Genomic DNA, 26,298 nt, shown 5'->3' with positions numbered 1-26,298 from the left:
TTCCTTTAGTGTCTGATGCCCTCTATTCAGAAGCAAGAGCTAAAAATATCTCTTGATTGCAATAACTGGTTTGTAACCAGCAGATGGGAACTGAAATGATGAAGATGCAGGTACAAAAAAAAAAAAAAATTGAGCTTGATCACTACATAACACAGTAACCTGATTATTAGTTTGGAGTGTCATCTGACCATACATCTTGACAGCCTCAAATTTTGTTTCCTCTCCCTCATCATTTGTTACAAAGAAATTATTTATTTGGTTAGAGAACTTTTATGAAGGTAAATCCACTAACACATTTCATAACCGAAAGAGGACAGGCCATACCATTCAGCATTAACTTTTTAGATTGAAAAATAGCCAACTTCCACCATTTGTTATTACTGACAAACTAGCCTGAATCTATCAGTGATTTTCATAGGCATCCAGAAAAAACAGTATGGCAGAAAACTGCTTGTCTTGTGTTCTCTAATCCTAACACTATATATTGTCTGAAATTGTGAGTTCTAAGGTGATTTTCTTAAATTGCAGGGTTAAAAACCAGCATTCCTAGGGAAAAAACTGTACTGCCCATGCCTAAGTTCAACCTTACTTTTCATAACCTCAAAATTTACACTGTATAGGAGAGACAGGTCAGGAGAGAGATATGCCAATCTGAAGACATCAAGAATGAAAGAACACACACAAATCATGTTTGGCAGCAGATACAACTAAAAGCAAACATCAAGTATTATGGTAACAAACAAAAATACTCCATGTAGATTACACATTTTTTTGAAGAGTGTTCATAGAATCAGCTGAAAATGAAACAGTACAACAAAAAATAAGTGATGATTTTACATCATGTCAATTCATCGTGACACACACATGTAGTTACCAGTAGTATGTAGCAGACCATAAAGCAGCAAACAATATCATAGCAAATGCGTGCTTTCCATTGATGTTCCTGTTCAAATATTTTCATGTACCTTACCTGTCATGACCTGTTTTTATTCACATATTTCTCCTGGTGATGTGAAACACAAGAATTTTCAAAAAACTAATAGAGTGGTCAATAATAAAATGAGCATTCTATCTCATCTGGCTCTTTCATGTGGAGTAATACCAACAAAAAACATTTCTAGCATTGTAATTGACTGAGGTTGAGCATGGCAAAAACTATACATCTGGTGAATTTATTTATTTTTTATTTTTTTAGGAACATCATCCAAAATTTTAAGGCCCATTGTTTAGAACTATTTGTTTTAAACAATGGGTAGGCTGACTGTTAGGTTGCCCTTTATGAATCCCACCCAGGATAGCTGAAATGTACATAATACACTGGACAGTTAAATTCATCTGTCTTAAAATGGCTTATATGTGTATAACAGTGGGCTTTTTTTCTAATAAGAAATCTTTGTACAGTCTCGGGCAAGATAAGTCCAAATTTCCCTTGGCAGGATGGAGTGACCTTAAAATCTTAACAGACTTAAGAAAAGTTCTGTTATATTTTTAAAAATACATCTTGGCTAGCTGGGTGGTTAACATTGGAGTTAATGACTGCATTGTCATTAACTCCAAGATAATGCTGAAAGGCAAAATGTTTTTCAGCATTATCTTTAAGTTGTGTAAGTAGATGTATTGACGGTGCCTATTTTCCATTATATTGAGGTTGTTGCAACATATGTTTTCACTGTGCTCCCTAAGTTCCCTGATGAAAACAGTGTGGGAGGTGGGGATCTCCAGCTGGCAAGATCTGATTATGTTGTCATCATAATGGACACCAAGTAACAGAATGCACCATAGAAAGGTAGGGAATGGAGAAAATAATCAGAAGACTTAGTCTTTGCCACAGTCCTCAAAGTTATCTCCTCCCAGTTATACAGCTTCTACACTGAAGTAACCCCTCTAAACCTATCCAAAGCTAAATGTTGCAGGTTACCAACCATTCGTGGGAAGGGGATTGACATTAAAAAAAACTGTCTTGTAGTTATTTGGCAATGTGGCTACCTAGATGAGAAATTGCACTGCAACACTTGGCTTAGTAACATGGCACTGTTAAAACTTTGACTGCTAAACAAACCAATGGTTGCTTGAATGATATGTCTATATCATTTGAGCAAATATATACATCAGATATTGCTTCACCAATATCTGATGTATATATTTGCTGCAAAGTGACCTATTTTCAAATATGAACTGAAAAATTTATGGTTGGACTATTAAAACTTTGACTGCTAAACAAACCAATGGTTGCTTGAATGATATGTCTATATCATTTGAGCAAATATATACATCAGATATTGCTTCACTGCCCTCTTATTAGCAAGTGACCTATTTTCAAATATGAACTGAAAAATTTATGGTTGGACTTCGTCTGAGTATACTTTTATGCACGTGCATTATTTTATACTTCTACAGAAACAATAATTAACATTCAGTAGAAATTTTATTCATCAATCATAATTTCATATTTCAATGTTGCAAGTACACAAAAGCATAACTCAATGTCATTTATTATCTCTCAAAATAGGAACTCATTATTATCGACAAACTTGTTCATCAATAATGAAGTGCAAAAATATATGAAAATTACGAAGAAAAAAATTAATAATATAATGATAAATGAAAATCTAATAAAACTGATTGTGATTAAAATTTATTCAATTGAGAAAATACCAGGGATAAATCAATTTTCAAGAGGATTCTGCCAGATTTGATATTTTCATGAAAGAGGTCTAATACGTTGAAATTTGAGAATATGTTCATCTTTCTAGTGATTACTGGTATGAGAGCATTAAGAGGATTATCAATTCTTCAATAATATTGGAACTTTTCATGATGGTTATGAACTTTACCCTAAATGAATTCTACTGAAAAAATAATGGTTTCTACTATAGATAAACAGGCAATTCCATGGCAGTCAGAAGTGAGTCTACAGAAACAATACAGTCATTAACTCCAATGTTAACCACCCAACTGGCCAAGATATATACGTCCAGGTTACCATGGATGCGAAGTGCATATTAAAATTGTAATACCATTGATATTACATTGAAATATATGATGGATATGAAGTGAGAGGAGTGATGTATTTTATCCGTATTGATGGTGCTGTGGTTAAACAAAAATGACTATGCCACTACTATCTCCAAGTTTTTGATATTATTATTATTATTATTATGTGACACCTCCAGGGAGTTCAAAGACTCATCGAGGAAGAGTGTGCCAACAGCATCGAACGATTGAATCCCTTCCAACTACTAACCGCGCTCAAACTTGCTTAAGTTTTTGCGAGCCATTAGTAGCAGAAGCTCTACCAATCGACCAACGTTTGCTGGCAAATCTCAAAATATCAAAGATCTTCATTACATACACACTATTATCTTATATGTCAATCTTTACTTGCCTCTGCTATTCTTTTTATTATGCAGCACTTTCTCAATTATGTCTTTAGAGGATGAAATACCAAAATGCCTAATTAATGATGTTTACTTACACCATATACATTACGAAAATTATGGATACAACTACTGTGTTAGAGTAAAACTTTAGTTTAATATAAACCAAAATATGCACTCGACGTTTCAACCTTCACATTAAGGTCATTTTCTGGAGTATATATATAAAGAAACTGCACTACAATCTACATGGCATGCTAAAATTACTGATCAACTATTAAAACTATTTGCTTGACCTCTGGTGCTAAAAAAAAACCTCACTACATCAAAGCTGGAGTCCTATTATTATTATCATCTATTAGGTTACAAAGTTAAATTAAGATGGAGAGTAACATGTTCATACAGAAAATAATGGATAAATAGACAGAAAATAAAATTGCTTATATGAGTATACAAATTGCAACTGGTAAGAATAGTGGCCAATAAAAAATGCTTAGTCCTCAAGTCAGGGTTTGCTGGAAACTAAGTGGCCTGAATGTGTGCCATCCAAATTCTTGGGATTTTTAAGCCCCCATTATTATTAAGATCATCACCATCAAATTCCTGTCATGTACCCTCAAGGGATGTACATTAAGATTAGGGTGGTTAATCAAAATTTCACAGGCTTCTTTAAATTTCCATTCATACCAAGTTTTTGTATGATGCAAAGAACAAGTACTTTTCCAATCAATTCGATGTAGGGTGTTAAGAGTGTGATCTGAGAGGTCTGCTTCACCAAAATTATTATATTTAATGTGTTGTTTGTGTTCTTTTTTACGGATAAGGATTGTATGGATAAGTTACAGGTGCAATAGATGCAATAAACTCTAGGTTGTGCCAATGGGGGAAGAAGATCCTTAGAGGTGTTGAATATGTTTTTTAATTTTAAAAGTGGTTTAAAAGTGGCATCATTATAATCTTAATGCCACATTTAAACCACCTTTATGTAATAAACTGAATATATATGTTTCATATTTTTGGTGTGTTATTTGGAATGTTATAAAAACACAATAAGACTCATCACAGAATTTGTGATGTGCTTAAAAATTTAGATACATACAAGCTTTTCTCATAAGGCTATTTTCATTATTTAAGAGATGTTCTTGAATAATGGAAATAAGTTATGTTTGGTTTTTCCCAAAATAAAAATTTTACAGCACATTTGTGCTTATTAATGAATCAGCAAGCTGTTTATATTATTATTTTACTATGAAAAATGATTAATTAAAATTTATACACAAAAAATAATAAAAAATGCAATGAAATTGTTAAACTGATTGAAAAAAACAGTATATATATATAATTTTCCTCTTATCCACTATGATACCTAATAGAAGCACCAAATAACAATGAAAATGTTCTTTACAGAATTAAGTAAAAAACAAATTATTTTCATCTCATCAACAGGAAGAGATGAAAAGATAAGTTGATAACATTCAAAAGAGAATTCATGTGTCTGGACGTGACTGAGTAAACAGGAGTAAACGTTAATAAACTGAGTAAACTTTAATACACTATTAAAGCTCAAAGGAAAACAATGATTAGTTTTTGTAAGTCAAAGTTAACTGTTATTATTATAATAATGAATGGGCTATGTAACCTTCTATATGAACTAACTATTTTTTAAAAAGCTAACTATTGATTTCCTTTGCACCTATAGTGGATGGAAGTTACAAAAAAAATAATAAAATAAAATAAATAAATACACATACTGTGCGACTATTGTTTTGAAAGTTACAAAGCAATGTTTTCTCCCTGATGATGACCAGTAGTATAGCTTGGTAAATTCCTAGTAACATTCCCCTTTTTTTGTAGTGTGTGTGTGGTAATTTCCTTTATAAATTCCATAAGTTCTAATGACAATGCATGGGTCAACCAATACAATATGTTTACTACCCATGTTTCTTTAAAATGAATAGTATATGCTGGCTCCTATATATTTTCCAGCCAATTTGTTTGTTGGGGAGAAACCCATTTCTGATAGAAAAATGCTTCCACTTCCATATGAAGCCAGTTAACTTACCTTCAACTGTCACTCATTACAAATGAGTATTTAAACCATATTTTTCCAACAAAAGGGTACATGTTATTCTTCCAACTGCATCATTTCAGCAAAAAATATTTTTAAAGAGAAAAAGAGGAAGATTTTAAAAAAAGAAATCCATCATATTCACTTTCCTCACTCACGTGTATTCTGTTTGCCACCCATAAAAGGAATGCCAAAACTTTTAGTCTTCAGGGTATACAAAAATTTCATCTTCCAACTTATCACAAATTTTAATGAGTTAAAACTTGTATATCATACTCAGTACAATCCCTGGTTCCTCACTATGCACATGTTTCATATTTTGTTCTTTTAAGCAGACATGCCTATGTACAATACAACTGATTCTCCCTACAGCAAACACTGCTGTAACAAACTACTAAAAAAAATCCCACAGACACAGTGCAACTCTAAATAAATTCACTATCGCAATCTATTATTGTAGTCCCTACAAATTTGCTCTAGTGAGAATCGACTGTACTTTTAATCATGTTAGCTACGCACATATAGTATTTCGTATTGATTAACTAAGTTTCTGATTAATTAAATGTATGGTAATTAGAACCAGAAACTCTAATCACTGTAAGTAGTGATTAGTGCTAGCACTTATTACCATATCTTTAACAAGAAATTTGCATAAAGAACTACATAAAATGAGTATGTTAGAAAGCTTACTCTGCTTATTTAAATAAATAAGAAATTATCCTTTTAAAACATAAAATAAATTTCTGAAGAGGAAAGACCAGCTTCCTCTAAAACAGGCATGTCAAACTCGTTTATCTCCAAGGACCAATTTAACAATTATACATCAAGCCACAGGCCACAACAGAAAAAACATCTCGAAATAAAGAGGAAACAGATTTTTTAATATTAACATTAGAGTATATAAGTACAAAATACAACTATGTTACAAAAATACATATAAAATATAAACTTTACATATTTACATATCATTTTTTTGAAGAAATTTGACAATGTTTTTCATTAACAAAATCTTCAAAATTTGGTTGAATTTGTTGAGCTGTAGTTATTTTTAATATTGATTGCACATGCTGGTCTGTTAATCTTGATCATTCCACAGTTTTATTATTCTTTAAAGTTGAAAATAGTTGTTCGCATAAATATGTGCTACCAAACATAGATAAAATACGCCTAATTGCACATAACACATTCGGCAATTGATTGAACTGATAAATAATTATAGAACTTTGGAATTCCAACATCCAGATATTTCAATACGGAATCGCACTGAATTTCGATTAATTCCGACTGTAAATTGTCATCAACAGTTTCAACACCAATCGATAGAGGAGAAGTAAATAAGGGAAACCCATTTTAATATTTCTTAAAATCTTCTTTCAAATTCATTTTCTAAAGTGGATGTGGCGTTTGCACACCACCGCGCTAGGCCGCACGAAGGAAGTCTTGGTTTCGAGTCTAGTCGGCGACTAGAGGAAATTTTTCTAAGCCTTTTTTCGACCGGTTCCCGAGTTAGTCGATCTCTGGCACGGGCAAGCAGGTTTTTCCTCCCGGAAACTCGGGTTTTTCGTCCTGTAAACTCAAGAAAATCGACCGTAGAACCCACATTATTTCAGACATTAAATATATTGTGTTAGGGTTAGAGACCATGAGATGGCGGCACATTTGAGCCGTCTCTCTTCACTGGGTACCGCTTAATTAGTGATAGCCTTGGGCCATCTGTCTCTGATTGGGTGCCAGTGGAGATTGAACTGCCCACTCAGTCTCCAAAAGTTAGATAGGGCTAAATGGCCTCGCCTACTCCCGTATATACGGGAATAAAAAGGCGTTAGCTGATTTTTTTTTTTTTTTTTTTTTTTTTTTAATAACTTCATTTGATTAGCATACTCTGAAAATTTCAATTTCGGTAATTTTTGTAATAATGATTGACAACATTCAAAATGGGATAAATTTCCTTTTTGAATTTGTTTTTGCCAAAGTAATAATTTCTGTTTTAAAATGTTAATATTGTCAAATAACATGGTAACTACTTGATGTTTGCCTTGTAGCTTAAGATTAAGTTGACTATGGTGACTTGTAATGTCAACTGAAAAAGCCAGGTCCTTTATCTATTGATTATTTTTAATATTTCACATTCATAAATTTTCGATTCTAAAAAAAAATGGTAATTTTGTCCAGCAAATCGAAGAATCGCTTTAAAACTTTATGACTGGAAAGCCATCTAATTTCTGTATAATAAAGTAGATCGATATATTCACTTTCTATATCTTCTAGAAAGTTACTAAATTGGCGATGATTAAGCCCACATGTACGAAAATAATTTACAATTTTACTGACATTTTTTAGGACATGCCCAATATTTAAAATTTTGGAGCATAGTGTTTGCTGATCGATAATATAATAAAAATGTTAAAATTGTTATTACCTTGTTCTTTGCATTTTTCTTTTAAATTTGTAACACAGCAGTTGTAAGACAAACTAGCTTTTTAAACGTAAATTGTATTCATTCAAAACTTCCATAAGGGTGTCAAAAATATCAACTCCAGTGATTATATCGTGCATAGGAATAATTTCTAGAGGTTCTTCACTTACTTTTAAGTTCATATCACATCCATGAATAAACACAGCTAGCTGAGCGATATCCCGTACATCTGTATTTTCGTCAATTGCAAGGGAATAGGTCTGAAATGTTGGAATTATTGATTTTAGTTGATTCCTTAAGTTCCTGGCGATATCATCAATTCTGCTAGTAATGGTATTTCAAGATAAGCTTATATTTTTAAATTTCTTTAAATGATCAGGACACAACACTTCAACTGCTTTAATAATACATTCGCGAATAAATTCCCCTTCGGTGAATGGTTTTGACTCTTGCAATTAAATGTGATAACAAATAATTGGTTTTTACCGTAGCTCTATTATCTTCAATAGGTTTGGTAAATACACTTCATTGATTTTGAAGCGTCAACTTTAATTCTGACGATTTATCTTCACGAAGTTTCGCAACATATTTATCATAGTTTTCTTTATGATTTCTATCGTAATGCCTTTTAATATTATATTCTTTGCAAACTGCAATAGAGTTTCTACATATCAGGCATAATTTTTTTCCCTTGAATACAAAAAATACTGTAACTCCCATTTCTCTTGAAAACTACGATGTTCTTCTTCCATTAATAATTTTTTACTCATACTGGTTGAAGGTTTTGACATTATTTTTATAAATTCTTTATTAATTATAAAGAAAACACTACATTCCTTATGACTTGAAAACTGCTAACGGCTAGCCTCTGATTGCTGTGGTCAGCGGATGTAGCCACATACGTAGACTTGCTTGTTAAAATTCAGTAAAATTCAATATTTATGCAGTGGTGTAACAAGATTTTTTGAAATGACAAATAGAAACATTATTTCCTTTAGAAATTGCAGAGTAGTTTGGCATATAAAATAAACTTAAATGGAAATGTTAATTTTTAAATGTGTTTATTTAAATCGGTAGCCATGTATGTAGACTTGCTTGTTAAAATTCGGTAAAATTTGATCTTTATGCAGTGGTGTAACAAGATTTTTTGAAATGACAAATAGAAACATTATTTCCTTTAGAAATTGCAGAGTAGTTTGGCATATAAAATAAACTTAAGTGGAAATTTTAATTTTTTAAATATGTTTATTTAAATCGGTGTCAAAAGTTAAATAACCATATTGGTTACAAAGTTTGGCGGGCCACGTGTTACTGGTCGGCAGGCCGCATGTGGCCCACGTGTTTGACATGCCTGCTCTAAAAGATCTAATTTGATTTTACAGGATTTAGTTTACTCAAATACAAAATTACAATAATCTCAAACTATAAGCTATGATTTAATGATTAAAATTAAACTACCCATTAATAAAATATAAAAGAAGCTGTGTATACATAATTCAATACTTTATATCTCATGATTTAATTGTTTATATACACACATCTCTTTCAGAGAAAAACAAAACAATAAAACGGTCAGGACTTGTATCAATAAATATCCTTATTCTCAATTACTTGACACATGTTCATGCATACAAAATTTACAAACATTAAAAGATAGCTATTCACACTATCAACCTGCATATAAAAATCATCACAGATGACTTTTTTTCTTTACAAGTATTAAAAACAGTTTCTGTACATAAATATTTTTTAAGTAGGAGCCTTAGGTGCTTCAGATCGAATGGCACTGATTAGGTCTTGGTTTATTAGGAATATGAATCTTAATCCAACAATCTGAAAAATCAAAAACAAATGTTTTAGATGACTCTTCAAGACTACTTTTGTTCATTATTAATATGCACAATTTAACACATGCATCAGGTGGGATCTCACATGACCATATATCATGTCCAATTCCACAATTTTTACAAAATTTTCTCTACAGCATAAGAGTTAATTTTTTTAAGTGGAATTTTATTTGCAAAATAAGTATTTGTGGACTGTCTTAATGAAGTAGAAAATCTAAAATGTAATTCTATCTAATTTCAATTTATATTTCATGTTAGACTCAATGGTCTGCCAAGGCCAAGTAACATGGATTCTTAAAAACCTAAACTTGCTTATGATAGAGCAGTTAATCCATCTAAATTATGTACTGCAGCCATTTATTTACATATTTACAGCCATTACTATGTAATGGCTGTAAATTGTGTGTGTGATCTTCTGGTACTAAAAAATAGACTACCACAGGGCTTTGTGCTAGCTCCACTCCTCTTTAATTTCTATAGTGACATGCTACAAACCTCCTCTCGAAAGTTCGCGTAGTAGACGATCTGGCATCTCAGACTAAACACTTGAGAGAGGCGGAGACTGTGCTCAGTTCTGACCTTGAAGTTTTGTACAATTATTTCACCAAATGGCATCTTTGCCCAAATTCCTCTAAGACTGAAGTTTGCACATTTCACTTGAACAATCATCAAGCTGATAAATGGCTGAAGGTTTCATTTAGAGGGGAGCCGTTGAAGCATAATCCCAACCCAAAATATCTTGGAGTCACCTTAGATTGCTCTTCAACCTTCAAGAAACACTTGGAAAATGTCTGCCAAAAGCTAAAAACTAGGAATAATATCATCAGGAAGCTTGTGTGTTCTGGAGGGAGGGGGGGAGGCAACACTTTGAAAACTGCCACCATGCGTTAATGTACTCTTGTGCAGAATACTGTATTCCAGTGTAGTATTCAAGTCATTATGTCAGCAAGGTTGACGTGCACCCTAATGATACCATAAGAATCATCATAGATTACATAAAGTCTACACATGTTGAATGGCTACCAACACTCTCTAACATCATACCAGCAGACATAAGGAGGAAAGCTGCCACTAACAGAGAGTGGATAAAATGTATGGAAAATAACAACTTACCCATCCATGAGGACCTCCAAAATCTAACACCTATTCAAAGTCCCACGACCCAATCTGGAAAAATCAACAACCAGATACATATTTTCTTGAAACTGAATGGAAAAATCGCTGGCTTACTTCAACAATAAAAAATGGACACCTCATTACAGACCCCACTATAGAGGCTCCTGGCTTTGATCTGCCCAGACAGCAATGGAGCACACTCAACCATCTGAGGATAGGCCATGCCAGATGTGCTACCATGATGTACAAGTTGGGCCTGCATCAATCCCCAACACGTGACTGTGATGCTGATCAATAAACCATCAATCATATTATTCAAGACTGCCCACTGCAGAGTTTTCAGGGCATTAAAATCCAATGGATTAGAACAATTTGAACTTAATTTTGTGATTTTTAGCATATAGTTTTAGTACGTATATTTTCACTTTTTCTATTTGCACAAACTCAACCCATACGAAATGTATGGGTTGAGTTTGTGCATACGTATATGAGTATGTATACCAACCAAATACAGGTTTCCACAGAATTATTGGTTCCTAATATATTCTGAAATAAATGTTCCCTATTCCCCCCCCCTCCCCCCACACACAGTTTTGGTTTCAATTCAAGCACAAACCCACCTGATAACAGGAAACACAAAACAAATTCTTGTGTTCCACCCCAAGGTAAAGTACAGCATGAGAAAATTTGTTGCCACCTAACATGAATGTGTTAAAGCAATAGAACATCCTATCATTAATCCAAAAAATATTGTTTTTTATTAAGCAAATAAATGACATAATGAACACAGATGTGTTACCAATGTCTTCTGGGAAAGCACATATACATGAAAAGTCAGACTGAAATGATTTTTTCCATGGAATGTGATAAGAATCAAATACACTGTAAAAACTTAACAAATGCAATTTAAATGTATTGTGATTGGATACTGTAACACAAAAACAATTTTCATCTGTATCCTAAATATTACTTTAACCCATTCCCTTGTGTGCAAGGCTCAATGACCTGTCACAGTGATTTGGCATCTTAGAAACCTTACACTGTACGGTATAGCAGTTAATCCTATCCGCATACTGCTTTAACATGCTTTAAAATTTATGCTGGGAAATCTTTTCTATATATATATATATACATAAAGCCAATGCTTAAAATTAATAAAGCTGACATGCAGATATTCTAAATTAATGCATATTTCAGTATTGGCAAGATATTTAAGTATATTACTTTACTGATAGTTGCCAGCCTGTTTGGCCAAGTGGATATGTATATTTACTCTCCAACTAACAGGCTCGCTGGATACAAATCCCACCAGGCATGATTGTAAATGTCTTTAGGCAGATGATTTCACTGGGCAACAAAAAAAAAATTTTTTTCTGCTGATTATGATCTGACACTTGTTTTTTACTAATTTGGGTGCGCTGATTTCAAATATCAAACCCATTTTTCTCTATCACGTCAGGTTTTTCCTCTATGGCATTTTCTTTTTGCTAATTTGTAAGTTTTTAATAGTTTTAAGGAGGCAGTACTATTTAGAGGATCAAAAAAATCGATTTTTTAATATTATTTTCTGAAAGTATGTACTTTTAAAAATCTGTTCCTAACTTTTTATCAAGAAATTCGAAAAATTCCCGAAGATATAGCCTATTATTCAAAGCGGTGCATGCACAGATCAGAATCTGAGTGCTCACCGCTCTCGCTTGTTAGTAAACGAATAAATGCGTAAGAACCTGCAACGGCACGTACTGGCGCTTTGAATGCGAGAGAGGCCGATAACCGACCTAATACATTTAGGTGATGAAAAGTAGGCGATGACAACTGCCTAAAACAAATGAATGCTATATGCGTCATAGCGGACAAAGAACGATCGAAATCAGTCAATCGTTAATCGATTGTGAAAGTATGATGAGCGCTTATAACGTTTCAATAAAGTCTCTGGGTTTTTTTGTCTTGTTAATTGCATGTTAGTCGGCAGTGAAGAAAATACATCATGTCTACTACTCGAAATTGTGTCAATAGTGTAGATTCCTTCTGCTACATTTGTGGCAGCTTTACTGTTCCCAGTCAAAGGACAAATATCACTGATTTCGTTAAGAAAGTGTACTTTGCATACTTTGACGTAAAAATTGCAGATCAGGGCAAGTCATGGGCTCCAAATAAAGTGTGTAAGTCATGTGTAGAAAATTTACGAGAGTGGAGCAAGGGAAAACGCCAAAAATTAGCTTTTGGCATTCCAATGATTTGGCGTGAACCGAAAAATCACGTAGATGATTGCTATTTTTGTTTAATTCAGACTTCTAGTTATAATAAGAAGAATAAGAAAAAAATTGTATATCCAAATCTTGACTCAGCAATTCGGCCAGTTGCTCATTCCAATGAAATAGCTGTGCCAATTTATAAAGGACTTCCTTTACTTGAGAACGAGCATGATCGGGACATGCCAGATGTTCTTGAGGAGCAAGACCCGGATGTTGATTTAGACAATGAAAATTTAATTTCTAGTTCTGGACCGCAACGTTTTACTCAAGCGGAATTGAATGACTTAGTAAGGGATTTGGCCTATCAAAGGAATCATCGGAATTGTTAGCTTCAAGATTAAACGAAAAAAACTTACTGGAGCAAGATACGAAGATAACTTTTTATCATAGCAGGGAAAATAATCTTGTACAATATTTTAAATACGAGTGTGGGTTTGTTTACTGTAACAATGTGTCAGGTTTACTAACTGAAATGAGTGTTGTACAATATCATCCAAATGAGTGGCGTTTATTTATCGACAGTTCAAGCAGGTCTCAAGTGTGTCTTACTACACAATGGGAATGTATATGGCTCAATTCCTATTGGCTATTCAGTCCACTTAAAGGAAACATATGAGGACATTAAAAAGGTTCTGAAGTTATTAAAATATACAGACCATAACTGGATCATCTGTGTGGATCTTAAAATGGTGAACTTTTTACTTGGCTTTCAAAGAGGATATACAAAGTTTCCGTGTTTTCTATGCTTCTGGGATAGTCGAGCTAGAAACCAACACTGGAGTCAGAAACATTGGCCTCTTAGAATATCCTTAAATGTTGGAGAACAGAATGTTATAAACCAACCTTTAATCGACAGAGAAAAAATCATTTTTCCACCTCTACACATCAAACTAGGTCTTACGAAGCAGTATTTTAAAGCTTTAGATTTACAAGGTGACTGTTTCCAATACATATGTGAAAAATTTCCATGACTTAGTTATGAAAAAATTAAAGCCGGTGTATTTGATGGACCACAAATTAGAACTTTAATGAGAGACCCAAATTTCATCAACTCTATGAACGAAATTGAGAAAGAGGCCTGGACTTCATTTACGATGGTTGCGAATAATTTTCATGGGAACAAAAAAGCATGCAATTACAAAGATCTAGTGGAAACAATGCTTGAAAATTTCCAGCGCCTAGGTTGCAACATGAGCATAAAGCTTCATTTCCTATACAGTCATCTTGATAGATTTCCCGAGAAGCAGGTTCTTACGCATTTATTCGTTTACTAACAAGCGAGAGCGGTGAGCACTCCGATTCTGATCTGCACACCACTTTGAATAATAGGCTATATCTTCGGGAATTTTTCAAATTTCTTGATAAAAAGTTAGGGACAGATTTTTAAAAGTACATACTTTCAGAAAATAATATTAAAAAATCGATTTTTTTGATCCAAAACTTCCTTTGGTTTTTAAATAGTACTGCCTCCTTAAAAATATCAAAAACTTACAAATTAGCAAAAAGAAAATGCCATAGAGGAAAAACCTGATGTGATAGAGAAAAATGGGTTTGATATTTGAAATCAGTGCACCCAAATTAGTAAAAAACAAGTCTCATATAAAAATCAGCAAAAATTGTGTTGGCCAGTGTTTTCTTCATCCAGTCTTTTCTTCACCACTACACAGTACACTGTTTACTTAAGACCTGAAGTGGCTTGAAAGTATACCATGTTTGGTTTTTAAAGCATGAAAGCTAGATTATCTAACCTAAATCCACTCATGCTTAATATATATATGATAAGTTTACAACTTTCAGAGGATTTGACTTTTCCAATGTGTTCTAGATTGTAGTGACATTAGATGTAGATTGTTAGTGACATTTGTTCAGCTATTTTTGAGTATGTGACTCCATTTATATGCATTATTGCTATTGTAGAGTTAAGTTTGATGAATTTCTGCATAATAAACTTTCAGACCACAAAAACTGATTAATAGGTCAAATACTTTACTTAAATAACAAAGAGGTTTCATATCACTCTTGAACATGAAAGCTTTTGGAATCTACAACAAAATTGATGTCGCATATGGACAAGGGTTAAGGGAGAAGGAATTTATTAACATTCTTTTTGAATAGATAGAAAATACTTCATAAGAAACGTTCCAAGAAACAGCAAGATTAACACCATTTCCAGTTAGAAGACACTATTTACAAACAAAACTTCCTTTATCGCCCATACTAGCAAATTTATATTTGGAATCTTTTGAAGAAAAAGTTATCTCTTCATTCCCATTGAAACCTAGATCGTGGAAAAAGATATATAGATGACAACTTCCTAATCTGGAGTCATGGACCTGAGTCTTTGAAAAATTTTGTAGACCACATCAGCAGTCAACACCCAAAAATCCAATTTACTGCAGATGATGGCTTTCTTCTGTTCATAGATGTCAAACTCACTCGTGTATCTAAGAAATTAAAAATCTCTATTTACAGGAAACCCACTCACACCAATAGATATTTCCATGCACAGTCCCATCACTATCCACCTCAAAATCCTGACATTATGTCTATGCTAGGCAAACATGCTTGCTCCCTCCTTGTGAAGAAGAAGAAGAAGATATATTAACAAAGAACTGCAATTTCTTCTTACAACCTTTCAGCAAAATGGTTTATTCAAAACTAACAGTTAATAAGCTACTATTTGATTCACCTCGCCATAATGAAGATAGAAATAGTGAAAAGGGCTACATATCCTTACCATATATCAGTTCCATTTCACCAAAATTAGCCAAAGTTCTTAAAAAATATAACATCCAGACTTCTTTCACTCCTCTACTTAAACTCGGTTCCTTGCTCAGTATGCCCAAACAAAAACATCACAAACTGAAATATCTCGGTGTTTACCCTATTTGGTGCAACTGCAACATGACTTATTTTGGCCAGATGGAAAAATCCATTGAATTACATCTAGAGGAAAGTAAAAGAGATATCACATATGGCAGAACCAGAGCAAGTGCTCTGTCGAACCACGTCGTGAATCCTGCTGATGCCAACGACAAAAACTTTATCATTCATCCAGTCATATGGGACAAATCGGAAACTATCTTTCGATGCTATAATGAACTGGAAAGAAATGGAGGACCTAAAGAAATCATCCTCCATCCAGTACATCTCAACACTAGCCTCAGCTGTAATCTCTCAGAATGTCATTGCGCTGCTATCCAACTTTAGCATTCATGAGACCTTGGATGCGTGAATGAAGAGATACACAGAACAACTTCAAATGTTAATACATGAACATTTTAATGTATAGATTTTTTTTCTCTCAAAATGTTTGTTGGTAGTTTCCTCATGTTATGTACCCAAAGAAATCTTTTAAGATGATGAAACTAGTTTCATCATCTATATGTGTGTGTGTGTGTGTGTGTTATATACAGGGTGGCCATAATTGAAGAGGAGGTGTTCAGAACCCTGTAGCAAAAAATGTATTTGACAAAATTTAATTTAACTTGGTGTAAGTACACTCTGGAACATGGGGTTTTGATTTAAAATAAAAAAAAAAGGTACAAAATTCTGCCACCAGCAGACAATTTGCACTAGAATTGCATGATATTTGCATAATCTCACTGTTTCCACTGAAAAGTTGGTGGATATAAGGAAGACCAATTAGTATGAAATAAGAAAGACACCTGCATCAGTATTAAATTTAGTAATACTGAATGCTATATAATTTTTATATTTGCTCTGATCAGTAAATATAAGCATGTACTCTAAGTGGTAAATTAGTGAGGGGCAAAAATATTTGTATGCCTTGCAGTGAAGAACATAACAGTCCAAATAATGGCAGTTTATTTCATTTGATTTACAGTAATATTCAATTTATTCATAAAACTTTAGCTTGTAGTCACTGATATTCTTGAAGAGTCTTACTGGCATAAAGCACTTTTGTATATTCTTAAACATCAAATGTAATTATTCAATTGAATGAGTTTGAGAAAGGAATAATTGATTTTGTGTGTGGTGCCTATGTTTACAGATTGACTGAAAAACAAAGTGTAAGTGTAATTACATTATATGTTTTTGCTCTTTTCAAAGGATCAATCACCTTGCAAATTTATTCACAGCATACTCTATTTCCATAATAAATTTAGTTTAATCCTTTATCCAAGTGTAAGCAAACATATTTTCAGTTTCAAACTGAAAATATGAAGATATTTTCAGTTTGCACCTGAAAATATCTTCAGGACTGAGGTAAGGTGATACATCCCTGGCAACTCACAGAAAAGGTGGACCAAGCTCTCATCACTCCTTGTCTCAGTCTGGGAAGTGGTCCTTCCCTAAATGCACAGCAGTATACATGTCCGCAAGGAAATGTGCTTTGCATTATGGGAGATACTGAGACAAGGAGTGATGAGAGCTGGTCCACCTTTGCTGCAGGTTGCCGGGGGATGTACCACCTTACCTCAGTCCTGAAGATATTTTCAGGTGCAAACTTTGTTTGCTTACACTTGGATAAAGGATTAAACTAAATTTATTATAGTCTAACCAAGTGCAAAATAAACTTCCAACATCTTTCTCTAAATCCAGAGTAATTTAATAATAAGGTGATACACCAGTTGGCAACTCATATAAGTAAATACGACCTCTCCATTGCTTCTGCCTTAGTATCACCACTCTGGATCTGCCTCCCACTGATGAGACCTCAATAGAGGTCGAAAGCAGTCTGGGTAGTGGCCCTTCCCTTAATGCATAGCAGTATACATGTCTGCAAGGAGATGTGCTTTGCATTATGGGAGATATTGAGACAAGGAGTGATGAAAGCTTGGTCCACCTTTGCTGCGAGTTGCCAAGAGATGTACCACCTTACCTCAGTCCTGAAGATATTTTCAGATGCAAACTTTGTTTGCTTACACTTGGATAAAGGATTAAACTAAATTTATTATAGTCTAACCAAGTGCAAAATAAACTTCCAACTGTATTTCCATCAATGCTAGAAATCTTCTTTTGCGACTGAAATCAATACTGTTGATTCATTCAGAATTACTAATAATGCCTCAAATCTGTCCTCTGAGCTGTGATTTCATTTTGCAGAACAAAAGAAAGTAGTATATAACATACAGAGAGCTAGGTGAGGGGAGTACAAAGGATTGGGGGGGGGGGGCACACCAATGTGGTTTTTTGTCAAAAATTGTTGTGTAGGCATGGCAGTGTACAAACGATCACTGTTGTGGTGAAGCAACTAGTTTTGCATGTGCCACTCTTATGATCATCTTCTGGAAACATCCTCCCTTAAATGTGTTACATCTAAGAAATAATGCTGGTTAACCAGTTTTTGCCTGCAAAAACAAATTCCTGAACTTCACAATCAAAGAAAGCAGTCATAATGCTCTCTGTATTCAACTAGAGTTAGTCTATTAATTTATGGCGGCAACAATGGACTTTTCCATCATTATCACATTAAAAACATAACAGCAAAGTGTTTAATGCAATCATGTGCAATGCTTATTGGTATTTTAATTTAACACATTAATACTGAACAAATTAACATTATAATATAAACAAGACATAATTTTGCTACTGTAGGTAGACAAAAAAGAAATCCATCAGAATCAGAAAGATTCTTATGATCTCTCTCTCTCTTTCTTGTGATGGTAGACCACCAGAAAAAGAGATCAACTGGTATAGCAAGATGTCAACATTCCTTTCATAAGTTCAGGAACACTACTGAGATGTCAATTCTTAGTTTTAGTCATCACCAGTGATGTGGTATTACAAAAACTGTAATCATGATCCGCAATAATTAAAATTTACACTCACTCATTCACTTTCTCTCTCTTTCAGATTATTTTACATGCTCATGCCTGCTCAATACTACCATCACCAACCTTTCCTCTTCCATTCTGTTAAGCGACAATACCACCTGGGGTTACCACTGTTCACACATAACTGAAAGCTAGGTCACAAGTTCCTTCATTTGCATTTTTAATATGATTCTGCTATTGATTCCATCTGATCACTCCCTTAATTTAACTCAGAACTCTCTTATCTATGGTCTCTAGTCTCTGAATTAGATGTTTTATTTCTAACCCAGTTCTCAGATCCATAAATTAAAATTGGTTTGAACAATGTCTTGTATACAACTTGTTTACAGTTTTAAAGAAATTTCTCTCTTATTCCATATAAATTCAGTTGACTTCTCCACCATACCAGCTTCTCTTATTTTGTTGTCACTTTCCATACTTAATTTGCCATCGTTAATAAAAATTGTGCTTAAATAGCCGAAATGCTTTATTTGTTATATGCCAGCACACTCCAATATAAAACAAGGGAGAAAAGTATTTATAACTGATATTCATTAATTTTTTTTTTATTATTTTTTGTATGAGGAAAGTTATTCAAATACAAGTGATGAATTTTAATTAAAATAAAACTCAAAGAACATGTAAATATTTAAACTGCAATATTTACCTCTACTACTGAGTTATTGTTCAATTTATATTTGTTTCCCATTAGTACAGGTTTACCATCAATATAAATTGGCCTTCTGCCTTCATTAATAATGAAGAAGTCACCATTACTATTCAGCTTAATAAAACCCTGTCTTCTAGACACTTTCCATGCTGGTCCCTCTAATGACAAATCAACATCTATACTGTTATTTTTTGTAGCACGACCAAGAGTAATCTGAAAGAATATCATTCAGCATTCATTTTAATTTATCAGTGAGAAAAAATATTGAAATTAATCTTTGTGCTATACACTATTATGACAATGAGATTCAGAAAATGTTTTAAGGCTTGGCAAATGTTATTCATGTTATTACAGTTATGTTGAATAAAAATTTCTATCCACAAACCCAGAATTGACAAACAGAAGTTAAGATGAATAAAAAGTTTCATATATTGGTTCTCATATGAGTAAGATTAATTATCAATATGTTTGCACATTACAATACTATTTCAAACACACTTAGCACAGTGTTGACTAGTCAAAACACTATACTTTATGTTCCTCAAGCTATGTCACTAGAGCCAGTGGCGAGCTATAAGGGGCTCGCGAGGGCTAGCGCGAGCCCTTTGTTAAATTTTTCTCAAATTTGCGAGTCCCTTGTTCTTCTTGTTTACTTTTTTATTTTTTCAAAAAACTTATTTTTTTTTAAACATATTAAGCGACAAACTCATACGGTAACCTAACAAAAATTAGTCTATTTGGCAGTGCATGGATTATTTGGAATTATTGTTTTAACTCCTCTATAACGAATGTGCCCAAGTTTGAAAATAAAATAAGCGCATGCACTATCTTTACCCTTCTTCCTTCTGATAGCCAATCAAATGTTTTATAAAAGATTTCATTCTTATTATATTTTGATAGTTAAAAAATGTTTTTCTTATGTAAGATAAATTAACACAGATGATTGTGTGCAAATATTTCATGTTTAGATCATGACATATTTGTTTAAAAATGATAGCCTTTAGAGGATGATTGTCCTCTCATGCTTCTTGATTGAAATTTGTACACAAGCTGTATTAATAAAAGTTTTTATGTGAAATACAGCTTTTTTTTCTTTTTCTTGTTTTTTTTTTTTTTTTTTTTTTTTTGCTCGACGATGTGAGCCCTTTGTTAAAATTTCCAAAGCTCACCACTGACTAGAACCCTTGCAACATGACACAGTGCATTATCATTTAATACCCAACTGAGTCATTTCCATGGAACAACACAGAGTAAATACCATAAAATTGCTCAGAATATCAATCTGGGGTGTATTTTCACCATCATGTTTCTGTCTTTTAATAACATCAGCCACACCAGTATCACATGAAGTCATTTAACTGTAAACAATGCCACATTTCTTTTTTTTCTTTTTTTTTAATACAAATGTTATTCTATGAGGCAAGGGAATGTAAGAGTTATATAATCCAGAAACTCTTGATCTAAAGATCAAACGTGGAAACTTTTTCAAGCCAACTCATATCTCCAATAAGAAGGAAGGTACAGAGGATAAAAAATGTCACCATTGTTTTGTACCTTTATGATTGTATTTTTCACATTATTACATACAGAATGAACAAGTCTTTTACAACTTTCAACTTTCCCAGTGGAAGGTTGAGTTTCAACCTTCCACTGGAAAGTACAGGCTGATTATCTGTTAGAACAGCGCTTCCCAAACTGTGGGCTGCGGTCCCCTTGGGGAGGGGAGGGGGGTTGCTATGACATGGCACATTATTATTGTTGAGGGGACCATGAAATAATAAAAACAAATTTAAAATGTTTTAAGACTAAGTAGATATTTTTTTATCTTAAAAGAAATGTATTTAATTTTTATTATTTCTTTTTTGTTACTTTTTTATATTTTAATGGAAAAAATCACACATTGGTGTTGGTTCACAAATTTTGCTTCCTGCATATTTCGGCACTTAATGAATCTTAGTAAATATATGCTTATTCGTATAAGTTTCATTTCAAAGGTATTGATAAGAAGCACAAAAAAAGCTTACAAATGCAAAATCTTGCGCTCATTTAAAACGGCCAAGTTTTTCATGCTTTAAATTAATGTTTCATTGCTAGTGTACACAGGTGCAGGCAAGGCAACCTTTGTGAAACAGCATTTTCATCGTTATTGGTAATTAAAAATAAACACAGGTCCTGCTCATCAATGGAAGCATTGGAAAGAAATCTAAGAATCGCAGTTTCAAATATTTCACCTGATATTGACATTTTGTGTAGCAGTATTGAAACACAACCATCACATTAAACTGTTATTAAACTTTTATGTTTTTAATTCTTACTTTGTTTATTACTAATCATTTTACGTTTTATGCTTGTACTGCAAATGTACAATAACAATATATGATAATGTGCCATGTCAAATGTGTATGTAAGATGCTAAAAATGTAATATTTGCATTTGATTTTGCAATATTCGTACTGTTTTAGAACAGCAAAGATGACATTCACCAGAAATGTATTGTGAAAAGGACAAAAATAAATTTGCAAAGTTATGAAGACTTTGAGAAAGTTGAAAGAATGAATTAGTCATGTTTGTGCTGAGGAACAGCCATTGCTTTTACATGATAATAGGAGGCCACACAAAAGTGTGTTCACTTCAACTATTCCTCACTGCCAAATGCATATTTGCCAGTGAGGAACAGTCACTGATGGAAATACCAAAAGACCAATTTCTCATTTCACATAAACCTATATTTTCCTACACCATACCAATTCTTTGCTTAATCTACTATCTATTTCTGTTCTTTCTTTTAAGGTTACACACGGTGGTCAGCATTCATAGTGAAGAATTCATGGAGACACAACACACGTGTTAGATTAATTACTTTACTTAACATTAAGCAAGTAACAATCGACATTTTGATCTCTGTATTGAGGTCATCATCAGGAAAACATACATATGTACAATATACAAGCTACATGCCACTACACCATACAAGAGAAAAATGACTAAATGTTTGTTAATCATTTATCCTAGCCTGACAACTTTTGCAAATGATGGCAAAACAGACCTATCAGACCATGCACTCGAAACATGCCCCAGAATTGACTGGAAAGGCACCAAGTCCCCTACACCACACCAAAACCAGGTTTGAAAGAAAATTCAAAGAAGCTTGTGAAATGCTGAAACATTATTAAAACCTGAACAAAAATGATGCATTAAATCATTCCAAGAATATGGAGGACCCATCTGCAATCCATATAGCAAAGAACAAGCCCAAACAGAAGAAGATCTCAATATGAGAGGATTTTAGAAATGTTAATGAGTGGAATAAGCTGCCAGAGTCTGTTGTGGGTGCCATGACTGTGAATGAGTTCAAGCACCCACAACAGACTCTAGCAGCTTATTCCACTCATTCGCCACTCTTCAAGTAAAAAACCTAGCTCTAACACCCTTGCTAACCACACTCTTGCCCAGCTTCCATGAATGGCCCCTAGTCCTCCCACCACCAGTCCTATTCTCAAAAATATCTTCTGAATTAATCTTATAGAAACCCTTCAGTAATTTGAATGTCTCAATCATATCACCCCCTTTTCTGCCTCAACCAATTTCTGCAACCCACAAATCTTCAACCTGTTCTCATAAGGTTCATTCCATAGATCTGCTATCATCTTGGTCACTCGTCTCTGGATCCTCTCCACCTTTTCCCCATCATTATTTACTGTATTTGCCGACGTATAAGATGCACCTCCTTTTTTTGTACACACCTTTTAGGAAAAAAACTTTATCAATGAATATTATAATGAAATTACAGTATTTCAAATATAAAGTAATAAGTAGGTCTACTTTCAATGTTCTTTAGCATAAGCAATCAATGTAGCTTGCATGCAATATTGTAGCAATGCTGATAATTTTCAGCTATAATTTGCCAAGAAATTTAGAGAAAATTTAACGGCAGAAATTTATCACCGTTCACAACAACTGTGACAACAATTGGAAAGTTTAAACAAACAGGAACAAAGCTGTGATCATCGATGACAGCGCATGAGCATCCACTGAAATCTATGTAACTGGAATACTCTTACACACCGCAAGGAAGCAAGAAAGAAATCGCATAACTCGGAACAGAAAAAATTTCCAGAAATGCAAGTAATAAAAACTGAGTATCGGCATATAAGACGCACCCTGTTTTTCAAAGAAAAAAAAGTGCGTCTTATACGCCAGTAAATACAGTACATTTTTATATATATTTCATTTTATTTTTCCACAAGAAGTCAGGCTAGGTTAAATAATTAACAAGCATTTAGATTCATCGTACTTTTGTATAGTGCGGTGTCATGCAACTTGTATCTTATACATACGTATTTTTCCTGATGATGACCTCAATACAGAGGTCGAAACGTCGAATGTTACTTTCCTAAATTTTAATTAAAGTAATTATTTTTACATGTGTATTGTGTCCCCATAAATTCTTCACTATCAAATTCCTGATATGAACTATTAAGTGGTATCCAGGATACTATGGCAGTTCTACACAATTGCTTAAATTAACACTAAATCTCCTATCAACAATTTACTCCATATATTCGGTCTGGACTCCAATATTGTAAGATCCTATATTTCAGCCTTCTGCACCAATTCGGACTGCAGTCAATCCAGCTAGATCTTGCCACACTAGCAAATCAAATACCTGGTTTGCTAGTCTTTCTTTTCCCATTCTCTTTAAATGACTATGCTACCTTACATTAACTCTGTTCACACATTCCTAAATGCTAATAATATCAAGTTCCTTCCTAATATCTTTGTTTTTAATATGATTCTGACACTGACAGCCTGATGGCATTTATTCATACCTTGAATTTTTCTCAGAACTCTCATATTAGTGGCCTCTAGAATCCACGCTGTTAGCCTAGTGGCTGTGTGCTTTCCAACCATATGGCTGGGGAAGGAGTGTCCCAGGTTCGATTCCCATCGAAGACATGAGGAATTTGAGGATCTTTCTCAGACATAGCCAAGTTAGCCAGTCTTGGGCACGAGTAGTAGGGTTTTTCCAGCCAGTTTATCTGGCATTTTTCATCCTGCAAGCAGGCAAACCGGCCCCATGAACACACACGGATCTACAGCCATAAATACTTAACCCCCCCCCATGAGGGGGCTCAACTTGCCCCAATAGGGAAGGGGGAAAAAAGGGAGGAAACTCCATACGAATAAAGTGGCCTCTAGTCAACAATCAACTTTTAATTTCTAACCCAACACTCAGATCCATAAGTTACTTTGAAGATGATCTGGTATACTGTTAGTTAAGTGTTTTAGCTGATTTCTCTCTTATTCCATGTGAATGTATTCAACTAGCATTCAAACATACAAGCTTTGTTTATTATATTTACCTATTACCAAATTTATTTTATGATAATTCATATATACAAATCATGACTAAATAGCTAAAATACTTATCAGGTTCTCTAATCAGAATGCAGTTGATTTTGCTGTGCTCCTGAAAAACTAATTTCATAGTTTTTATCCCGTTTCATTCATGATTTTCATGGCAATTTATTACTGCGGTTATTCAACTTTAGTTAAGGAATCCTTGTTATATTCCTATGATTTCCAAATTATTTGTTTTAAAGCGAAAATTTGATCTTGACAACCTCTATTTGGCTTACATCCAGCTTGTTTCTCCTCAGTTTCTCTTCCACAAGTCTCTTAGCATCTTCTCAGATGCTAAGAGACATAAATCTTACCTGGGAGATTTAAGCAAGCACTCAGCAGGGAATTCCTCTGTAATTCTCACATTGCATTGTTTCTCTTTTTACCATATTTAATTTATTACCATAAAATAAATATGGTAAAATTTAAAAAAAGATGCCAAGAAATTATATTCTTGGTCATCATCATCATCATCATCATCATCATCAAATTCCTGCCATGTACCCTCAAGGGGTGTACAGGATATGACAGTACTACATGAAAAAATTACATCATTACTAACTTCCTATCTACAATTTTCCTCCAAATCAGTCTGTTACTTGTCAAGACTCCAACATTATCAGATCTTATATTTCTATCGTCTAAGGCACTTTGTACAGTATCAATCCACCTATATCTTGGTCTTCCTCTGGGTCGTTTTCCTGCCAACCTGGCAGAGAACACTTGTTTTGCTAATCTTTCCTCTCCCATTCTATTTAAGTGACCATACCACCTGAGATTAGCTCTGCTAATGCATTCCTGGATGCTGACAATGTCAAGTTCTTTCCTAATATCCTCATTTTTAATATGATATTGCCATTGATGCCATCTGTTCATGCCTATAATCTTTCTCAGGACTCTCATATCTGCGGTCTCTAGTCTTTGGTCAAGTGTTTTACTTCTGACCCAGCTCTCAGATCCATAAGTTAAAACTGGTTTGAACACTGTCTTGTATACAGCTAATTTAGTGTTCCGACTAATTTCTCTCTTATTCCATATGAATTTATTCAATTGACTTCCCACCATACCAGCTTTGCTGATTCTGTTGTCTATTTCTATATTTAATTTACCATCTTCGGTAAAAATTGTGCCTAAGTAGCTGAAATGTTTTACTTGTTCCACAGGTTCTCCATTCACAACACAGTTGACATTTTCAATGATTCTGCCTATTTTCATTGTCTTTGTCTTTTTATTGCTGACCTTCATACCATACCTATTACAACAGCTATTCAATTTAGTCTTCTTGAATTATATTCTTGGTTTATTTTGGTTTATTTCACGCACAAAGTTTGTGCGTGAAATAACTTCATGACTGTGCAACTTGTAT

At 33.7% G+C, this 26,298-nt stretch overlaps 1 protein-coding gene across 2 annotated transcripts in view; it reads right to left on the bottom strand.

Annotated features, from left to right (window-relative positions):
- Positions 1–6,305: 6,305 nt before the first annotated feature.
- The window catches only part of Rcd5 (microspherule protein Rcd5), a 245,474-nt gene continuing 225,481 nt past the window's right edge, over positions 6,306–26,298 (bottom strand). The window contains exons 13-14 of one of the 2 annotated variants that reach the window (XM_090395444.1): positions 19,527–19,742; positions 6,306–8,121 (exon numbers count right to left, since the gene is read on the bottom strand). In XM_090395444.1, coding sequence (XP_090251570.1) covers positions 7,918–8,121; positions 19,527–19,742 — 420 coding nt within the window. In that variant the 3' untranslated portion in view covers positions 6,306–7,917. Of the gene's footprint in view, positions 8,122–9,349; positions 9,695–19,526; positions 19,743–26,298 lie in introns of those variants that run through there. The other variant, XM_090395445.1, reaches the window with a different exon arrangement.

This window comes from Typopeltis vanoorti, chromosome 7 (assembly GCF_054136105.1).
Source record: "Typopeltis vanoorti isolate ZY-2024b chromosome 7, IOZ_Tvanoo_1.0, whole genome shotgun sequence".
NCBI lineage: Eukaryota > Metazoa > Arthropoda > Arachnida > Uropygi > Thelyphonidae > Typopeltis > Typopeltis vanoorti.
The sequence above is the reverse complement of the archived record's forward strand: the minus strand, read 5'-3'. Positions and strand labels throughout refer to the sequence as shown.